The 9,314-nt window shown below is 38.9% G+C and overlaps 1 protein-coding gene across 2 annotated transcripts; it reads left to right on the top strand.

Annotated features, from left to right (window-relative positions):
• Nucleotides 1–4,821: 4,821 nt before the first annotated feature.
• Nucleotides 4,822–6,691, top strand: LOC141488646 (C-C motif chemokine 4-like). Of its 2 annotated transcripts, none has more exons than XM_074188892.1 (3): nucleotides 4,822–5,139; nucleotides 5,620–5,731; nucleotides 6,183–6,691. In XM_074188892.1, the coding sequence occupies exons 1-3, from the start codon at nucleotides 5,067–5,069 to the stop codon at nucleotides 6,268–6,270; spliced, it is 273 nt and encodes a 90-aa protein (XP_074044993.1). In that variant the 5' UTR covers nucleotides 4,822–5,066; the 3' UTR covers nucleotides 6,271–6,691. The 2 variants fall into 2 exon arrangements, with proteins under 2 accessions (XP_074044993.1, XP_074044992.1); XM_074188891.1 differs by having other exon boundaries at nucleotides 4,831–5,139; nucleotides 5,617–5,731; nucleotides 6,183–6,677.
• Nucleotides 6,692–9,314: the final 2,623 nt, after the last annotated feature.

Here is a 9,314-nt window from a genome sequence, read left to right as displayed (position 1 = left end):
TGATCTGATCTGGCAAGACTATGGGGAGAGTCCTTTGGCCAGTTTTTAAGAAAAACCTTTAGGAAATTAGAGGATTTTTAGAGGAATACAACCTAGGCTGTGATATATTTAGAGTCACAAGAGGGTGCTTTGAATGAATTAAAGGATTAAGATGGGGGAGAGAAGTGTCTCATCAGCTAGGATTCCTGGTTTCAAGGACTGGAACCTGCCCTTTGGAAGACTCGTGATTGGTGCTCTCTTGTACTCAAGGAAAGCAACAAGGGTAATGGGCAAAATCTGTGAGGACAACGTTATGGCCTGACATTAGGAAATACTTCTTAACAATTATGGCTGTCCCTTATGGCATGGACTGCATGGAGTGGTAGTGGGTTCCCTTTCCCAAGGGGCTCTTTCCACAGGGCCTAGCCTACAACCCACAATGAATGTGATCATGGCTTTATTTTTCTGCACTGTTTTTGCAGGAGATGATAATGCTGGGCTTGCTGTTGTTCAACCATTTGAGTCATGTCTAATTTGTTGTGCTCCCATACAGTTTGTATTTGCAGCAATACTGGGGTCCTTTTCCATTTTTCTTCACCACATCATTTGACAGATTAGGAAACCATCAGGGTTAAGTGACTTGCCAAAGGTTACAAAGGTAGTAGGTGTCTGGTGCCAGAACTGAACTTAGGAAGATGATTTCTTGTCCAGCATTCTAGCCATTAAAATAGGAGTGAAGTCGAAATGCATTGAATCCTCCTTGGCATTCCTGATTGATCCCTGACGGGGATTAACTGTGTGATCTGGGGGAATCTTTCAAATTGACTCTCTAGTTATCCCTTAAAGTTGCTCTGAGGTTGATGTGACATAACAGGGGCAACAGAACATGCTTTTAACATTGCAAAGAGCTTTGGTGAAGCAAAGATCATTTGTTATTTTTTTTCTAGTTCTCTGTCATCCGAGATGACTTTCTTTTTTCTTTTTTTCTTTAATATTTATTCTCGTGTTGTACAAATAATTTTTTACATTAATAAAATATTCTTGTTTAAAAGTAAACAAAATACCCCCTCCCCCATAAATATAGACTTGCTTGAGTGATAAAGGGGAGAGAAAAAATTAAAATAAAAAATAATAGTAATAATAGTAGGTATGGCCAGGTGGAACAATGGATGGAGCACCAGCCCTGGAGCCATGAGCACCCAAGCCCACATGTAGCCCCGTACACCCAACAATCACCCAGAATTTGTTATTTTTTGTTGCTTTTTTTTTTTATCAGTTAGTGGTAGCTATGGCTGGGCAGTGTCACCATTCTCCCTGCCCTGCCTGAATCACAGGGTTGCTGGGAAGATGAAATCTCAAGAGAGAATGAAAGGGATTGGAAAGTAAAATGAGTCCAAGTTGAACTTCTTGCCTCTAGAGTTCCTTCCATCTTCAAATCCTTGATCTTCTTCACTTGAATTCCCATTCTTAGGGGACTTTGAAGTCTCCAATGGATGGCCTTTTCTCTCAACACCTTTGGAAATAGGGAGGAATGTATTATCCCCATTTGATGGATGAGGAACCTGAGATTCTAATATAATGATTTTCCTCTGAGCAAAGAACCAGAAACAGTTCGAATACTACTCTAGGATTTGAATACCAACACCCTGTCTCCTCTATCAGTTTGGGTAGAATGGTCCCCACAGTGGATGATATTGGATCAGTCCTTTTCTGGTCCTAAAAGTCTCAAAATGACTCCAGCAGCAAAACACAAACACACACACACTCATACAACAGAGAAAATCAAAGATATGCCTGTATTTTATTGTTCTCTTTTTGTCAATTTAATTTTATTTTTTCAACATTTAATCTAAATCACTTATGAATGTATCTTGCACACATTGAAAAAAAAAGATTTTTTTAAATGAAGCCAAAAAATTCAGCAAAACACAAAGAGTATAAATGATAATGGAAGGAAAGGGTCAGTGTCTAAATGATAGGGATGACTGGGTGACTTTCTCAGTGATGCTCTGCTTGCTAGTCCCTATCAGAGTAAGCATTTGCACTTGAGTCTCCTTGACTCTACATTCATCTCTCTAACTACTATCCCACAGTCCCTGTGTTGGAGGAAAAAGAAGGGTAAGGTTTCTATAGAATTGATCAGATTTTTTGTGTGAATGGTATTTTCATTTCTGGCTGAAATTCAGGGAAGAAGAAGTCCTCTTTTGTTTCTGCTGATAAGAGCAAAATATAAACCCCAAACTTTTTTCCTTTCCTCTCTCCCAGGGATGCAGTCTTCTAATGGAAATATGACTAAGATATTTATTAGCTTTACTGTAGCACTGAAGCTTTCATTTTTGATCTTTTTTGAGGACATTCTCTTGTGGTATTCTCATATTGAGATCTCTTGGATCTCTCTATGTCCATTTGACTCAGTTTAGGTAGTAGATCACTGTGGAAGAAAGAAGGAAACTTTGAGCAAAGGGATGAAGACAGAGTCCTAAGCTCAGAGAAGAGCCACAGTGCCATCCTTTTATAAAGCAAAGTTAGGCTTTGCCGAACTAATCACCAACATAAGAAAGGGAAATTCAATCTTATATCAGAAAGTCTCTCAAATCTCCATGACCATCACACATTATTATTTTATTCTTTTTTATTTTGAACATTAAAAGATATGAACATCTCCATATATAAAGAACAGAAAAGAGTAGCTTATGAACTAACTTCTCCTGAATAAAAATTGATGATTTAGATTAAGTTATCACATTGGTAAATCAACCCCCCTTCTAGAATTTCTTTTATTTCAATTTCATCAACAATTTTACACAGTTGTTCTTTCCTTTGTTACTCCTATTTCTGCATTCCTCTCACTTGCCCCAAAGAAGCTAGTCTCTATAGCAGTTTGTGCATAATCCAGTAAAGCAAAAGTGTTGGTCAGAGTTGTTTTATTTGGCGTCTTTAGTCTATTAACTCACTATTAAAAGTTGGGGGATATGGGGGATATGCTTCACCCTTCACAGTCTTTGGTTGAAATATTTAGTCTCTGCATTGATCTGCGTTCTCCTGTCATTTGAATTTGTTTTCATTGACAACACACCATCATTTCCTTAGCTCTTCTCCAGGTTCTATTTACTTCCTTCAGAAATGGAATCTGGTGAACTTAGCAACAGAGATTTTTACAAATCTAAAAAAATCAGTCACTTGAGTCATCATTTTGGATCTGATGAAAATTCCTTGAAAAATGGGAAAGTAGTCAGAGAGAAATCTAGTTTAGGCCAGCATATTACAATTTATACACAAGAAGCTCCATGAGTCAAGGTGGTTGGAAACTAAAAAAGGATGGCAGGAAATTTAAGATGGGATCAAGGGGAGGTTTTGTGTGAGTGTAATTTCATCATGGGGGAAAGTGGAATTGTATGTATGTATTATGACAAAGATGTTAAGGGGTCAGTAATAAAATTGAAATAACACTGGAGACTGATGAAAAAATGAAAAACTAAGTAGGAAGGAGAATTATGGTCATCATGATGAAATACAGCATGACCATCATAGTCATTTGTGATCATAAATGCCTAGATCTGAAGACTGTGAATGGGGAAGAGGAAGGTTCCTCAATTTTGTGGCTAAAGAAACTATGTCCTAGAGAGATAATTCTTGTTCAAGGTCTTTTTGGTAGCCAGAGACTGATGCTCGAGCTGGTCTCAGGTCTGCTCACTTCAGACCTGCATAGGAAAGCTCCAACTCAATGAAATTTCAGGGCTATTGAAGGAGTTGACTGTCCTATTACACCTTTTCTGAGCCCAATTAATTGTAACATTGTCTTCCCGCCCATCACTAGCTTCCCCCCAACATCTTGTTTCCTCTTCTTAAACTTGAATTTCATCTCCTTGGATGAAAAACATGTACATATAGTATTGGCATATGTTCCATATATTTGATTCTAAAGAACTGAAATATGTCCCATAATTCTAGTACTTATTTCTTACAAACACTGCTCCCTTATGTCAACTTTTCTTTCATAGGCTTGTGCCTCTTAATTTTGTCAAAACCTTCCTGACATTAGAAGCCCTAAGGTTGAATCCTGAATCTACCACTTCTTGCTTATTAAAATTTGGGCAAGTCATCTAGCCATATTTATATAGTAACTCCTCTACAGATCATATGATTATGATGATGGCACAGTAAGATTAAAGATCATTAAGCCAACATATTTCAGAGATGGGATCTGAACCATGGTCTTCCTGACTTCAAGCCTATGACTCTATATCCTCCAGTCTGATAAATAGAGAAGAGATTAACATATCAACCTTACCTATTTTATAAGGTCATTGTGAAGATCATATGAGATAATTTATGTTAAATGTTAAATGAATGGATCCTTAAAGTGTTCCAATGGTATTCAAGTAAAATCATCACCCAACAAAGCAGATGAGGATGTGGTGAAAGACATGAGGTCTTCATTTCATAGGCCTCCTCATGGCCAAAATTTGCGCAAACATTGTTCATCAATGCCCTTCAGTAACTCTGGTGGTTCCTCTGTGTAGACTGTTTTCTGTGATTATAAAAATGTGAGACTACCAAACAAGAATACATCCAGAATCTTCTTCTGGCTATTTATATAACTTTAGACCAGTCACTTTACTCTGGAACATAGTTTCTTTAGCTCAAAATTGAGAGTGTTGAACCTCTAAGTACTTCTTAATTCTAAATCTACAATCCTAGGATGTAGGCAATTATCAAAGCAATGTTCACTAAAACTCTCCTATTTGTTTTTGTATATGATCCACCTTCACCACTTCCTCCTTAGCGCCTTTGCCACCCACCATCCTCACACTTCTCTCTCCATCTCCCCTCCTCTTTCTGCGATGATGAAGTAACACTGGAGGAGAGAATGTCAATACGTGACGCCAGTCTTACATTTCCTGGACTCACTTGTACCTTGAGATCATCTCTCCACTAGAATTTCTACTCCTTTTTTGTTCCTCCTTTCTCTTTGGTAGCTCCCATAAACCTTATAAAAAAGAGTCTAAGCCTGAGGTAGAGGCACAAACCTCCAGAGTCTCTTAGCTAGTGTTCTGCTCCTTCAAGCCCTCTCTCCTCTCAGGACCATGAAAGTTTCTGTGGTTGTCCTCTCCATCCTCATGGCCATGGTCTTCAGCTCTCTGGCATTTTCTACACCAAGTAAGTGAACTTTCTATTGCCCTCTGTGACTATGACCATAGAGATCTGTTGAGGGTAGGGAGGGGATCACTGAATGGAGGCTCAAGAGCGGGCACAGGAAGGATGTCTGTGCCTTCTGGACTAAAAGATATTGCCATGCCCTTGATAGTATATGCTGGTCAAAAGTTAGAGACAAGGCAAAGGAGCAGAAGGAGGACCAGACTAGGATCTGTATCTGGCTAAATTTTCATGCTGGCTTTTCCACTAATTCATCACGTGATCTCCAGCAAGTAGTTTCCTTGACAAAAGACAAATAGAATTGAAAGATCTCTTGCATCCATCTGACCTCCCAGTCCCATTCTCCCCTGGGAGTCTACAGTGGGAATGATGGGTATGATCCTTAGTATAGATTATGTCCCTGGAAAAGAATCATCAGGTAAGGAACATAAACTGGAAATATATAACTCTACTAATCTCATGCTGCTTTTTTCTTTTCAGTAGTTTCTGACCCTCCTACTTCCTGCTGCTTTTCCTATGTTCGAGAACAAATCCCAAGAAAATTTGTGACAGATTATTACAAGACCAGCAGCCTGTGTTCCCAGCTAGCTGTGGTGTGAGTATTTAATCATTGGATTTCTTCTACAGGAAATAGGGAGAGAATTTCAGGGCTATTGACAAGAGGAAGTGGGACCATTGTACAATTTGTTGAAATTGATAAATCAGACTTCGCAGAGAAACCCTGGTTGCAAAGGGAAAAATTCCACTAGTGATTCCTGGCAAAGGCTGTGGTCTCCATAGAGCAAGGCGGGGAGCAGCTCACACAAGGGGGTGGGAGAAACATGGCAAGATGATGCTGATTGAGTGACTCCTCTGGTAGAGGCTTCTTGAGAGAACTTGAATGACTCAAAAGGACCTGAAAATGATGCTAGAGGTGAGAAGTGTTACTTAAGGCCATGCAGTTATGTGCAGGAAGTGGTTGATGCTGGATGTGGTGATGGTGGGGGTACCAGAGAGGAACAATTCTATATCCTTGTTTTCTCATTTCTTCTCCTCTCTCTTGTTAGGTTCCAGACCAAAAGAGGCCGGCAGATGTGTGCCAACCCCAAAGATGCTTGGGTTCAGAGTTATGTGGAAGAACTGGAGCTGAACTGAGGCACACAGGGATCTTAAGGGAAAATGGATGGAGCAGAGAAGCTCCACAGTCAGTTTCTCTAGTCATTCTGAGATCCTGTCTTCATTATCATTTATTTTTCTCTCTGTTATTGATCTTATGTCAGTCATTTGGTATTCACTTTGAGTATTTGTTCTTTCTATTTGCCCTTCTGGAAGCAATGCTTCCTTATGGGAATCTCTCTTAGCATCCTGAACTCTCTCTTCCTTAAAGTCCTTTGGGTCATGTATTGGATTCCATGACCTTCTGTTGCACAAAAATTTCAGAATAAAACTTTTGAAAGCTGTAGTTTTTTGTAGTTTCAATTTTCCATGGGGATGAGGGTGTCAAGAGAAGGAGTTCTCTTTTTATTTTAGATTGGTGTAGCTTCATTAGGCAGCAAGGATTCTGTTAAAACTGTGAATTCAGTGGAATATCATCTCATTTTGAGTCAGTAGATTGATGGGGAATCCACAAATGCCATCATCTTCCATGTTGAGAAGAAAACTTTCAAGATAGAGAGGTAATATTCTTACTGCTCTGGTTCAATAAGACTACACAGAGAGTTTTGTGTATCCATAGTTTTGGTATTCATAATTTGCAAGAAGTTCAGGAAGCTGAAGAATGTTCAGAGGAAGGCATCCAAGGATATGAAGTGCCAGAGTCAGATGAGCATGATTTGAAGAACCTAGAGATGGTCAGGAGAGGAAAAGAGCAACATCAACCATGATTTCTCTTTTCAAGAATTGAGATTTGTTCTCACTGAGGACTAAGGTTTGAAAAAGGGTAAGTGGTAGGATTGTAAAGATCCAAATTTGGAACTGACAGTGAGAAAAACTTTTAAACAATCATAGCCATTTAACCTAGAATGGACTACATCAGATTTTGTTGGATTCCCTCTCCCATGGAGGCCTTTGCACAATGGTTAGCTGATCACCCATAAATGATATGATAGTGGAGATTTTTTCATTCACATTTTGGAGTAAATGACTATGTTTTAGTTGTTTATTGTTCAGTAATTTCAGTCATTTCTCATTCTTTGGGATCCCATTTGGAGTTTTCTTGATTGATCTATTATAGTGGTTTACAATTTCCTTTTTCAACTCATTTGACAAATGAGGAAAGTGAGGCAACATGGTTGGGTAACTTTCCCAGGTTCACACAGTTAGAAAGTATTTGAGACCAGCACTGAACTTTGCAAGATGAGTCTTCCTGACTTTAGGTGCAGCATTTTATCTAATAAAAAAAGTTTATATTCCTAAAATACATTGAATCCTATTGGGCTTCCCACTTGTCCTCTGCCAGGTTGGTTGATCTTGGGCAATTCTTTCAAACTTTCTCTCTTGGTAATCCCTTAAGACTCCATAGGGGAAGCATAATATGCTTTTAAAAATGTAAAGAGCTTTAGTTAGGGAAAAGCTATTTACCATTCTTTGCCTTTTCGTTAATTAGTGGAGCTTTTCAGTGGGAAGAGTGACCCTTCTTCCTGCACTGTCTTAGTACAGGATTTCTGGGAAGTTGAAATCCCAAGGGAGATGTGAAGCAGATTGGGAAGGAAAAGGAATCCGTGTTGAATATCCTACCCTCTAAGATTCCTTCCAGCTACAAATTCTTGATCCTCTACTCCAGAACTCCCATTCTTAGAGGGTTTTGGAGTATCCGAAGGACTGAATTTTCTCTCAACAACCCATGGGAAGGAGGGAGGAGTATTATTATCACCATTTGAAGGATTAGGAAACTCAGACTAAAAATTGAATTGATTTTCCCATGAGCATATAGCTACAAAGAATCCATTGTCAGGTTCCAAAATTGCTCTATACTTTGAATACCAGTGTAATGTTTACTCTATCAGGCTAGACTAGAATGGTCCCCATAGTGAATGAGAAAGAATCAACCCTATTCTATTGCTAAGAATTGAGATGCTCTCAAATGGCCCCAGGGAGAAAAAAACAGAGAAGCTCAAAGATGTGTCTGTACTTTCCCTGGTTTTTGTTGACAAAATAATTTTATTTTTGTCAATGGACAATTTACACCATTTGTCTCTGAATGTCTAATACCCTTATGCCTCAACAAAGTAGATTTAAAAAAAAGAAGAAAAAATTCAGCAATACTGGAGGAATATAAAGGATTAAGAAAGGAAAATGTCAATATCTAACCAAGAAGATGATTGACTCACTTGCCCCAGCATGATGCAGAGAATCATGAGCATAGGGAATATTGAAATTAATTGGAAATATGTTTTGTAAATCTTTTGTTTGCACTGTCAAAAAACATCTTCACTCTTCTCCTATCACTCTGTTAAACCCTACATCTTGACTTCCAGTCTGACCTTGGCCACATTCTCTTTGGGAAAGCAAACTAGATTGTGCAGGTGCTGAAACATCATTTTGATGGCCAGAATAAGAGATCCTTGACCCCTCCCCAAAAGGCAAAATCTCCACTGCCGGATTTGGGCAAATCCCAAGTCACCACCTCTTCCCATGAACCCTGAGTGGGGATTTAAGGAGATTCTGGCAGAGGCTCTGTCTCTTTACTTTCAGACTTCTGCTTCTTCTTGCAACTGAACTGTCAAGATTAAATTAGCAAACCATGTGGTTTGCTTTAATCTCTTTTTTACTTCTCTACTACTTTCTTTGTGTTGTAACTAATTAACAAATTTCTATTTTCTTTTTTCAAAACCTGAATTCCCGGGTATACCCAGGAAAACACCAAACCCACTGCAACAAGGAACACCTGCTTGCTAGTCAGTATAAGGTGTAGAATTTCTACCTCAGTCTCTCTGACTCTAAATTCAGCCCTCTAGACCCTTCCTCATATTCTCTTTGCTGGACGGGGAAAAAAAGAGAAGGGCATCCACAGAATTTAATCAATGTTGTCATCTAAGTGGGACACTCATTTCTGTCTGAATTTTCTTCCCACTGATAAGAGGGAATACTAAAGCTTAGTCTCCTTTCCATTTCTCTCTTCCTTTATGGGTCAGGAGAATACAGTGCTTCTTTTTTCCCTTCCACTTCCAGGACTCCAGTCTTACAGTGCAAGTCTGACA

Source organism: Macrotis lagotis, chromosome 5 (assembly GCF_037893015.1).
Source record: "Macrotis lagotis isolate mMagLag1 chromosome 5, bilby.v1.9.chrom.fasta, whole genome shotgun sequence".
Classification (NCBI taxonomy): Eukaryota; Metazoa; Chordata; class Mammalia; order Peramelemorphia; family Peramelidae; genus Macrotis; species Macrotis lagotis.
The sequence above is the reverse complement of the archived record's forward strand: the minus strand, read 5'-3'. Positions and strand labels throughout refer to the sequence as shown.

What these genes read in the sequence shown, in the direction of transcription:
- LOC141488646 (XM_074188891.1), top strand. Translation starts at nt 5,067, where the DNA reads ATGAAAGTTTCTGTGGTTGTCCTCTCCATCCTCATGGCCATGGTCTTC. An exon ending in TCTGGCATTTTCTACACCAA is followed by an intron (nt 5,140 to 5,616) that starts GTAAGTGAACTT and finishes TTTTCTTTTCAG; the next exon opens with TAGTTTCTGACCCTCCTACT. An exon ending in TGTTCCCAGCTAGCTGTGGT is followed by an intron (nt 5,732 to 6,182) that starts GTGAGTATTTAA and finishes CTCTCTTGTTAG; the next exon opens with GTTCCAGACCAAAAGAGGCC.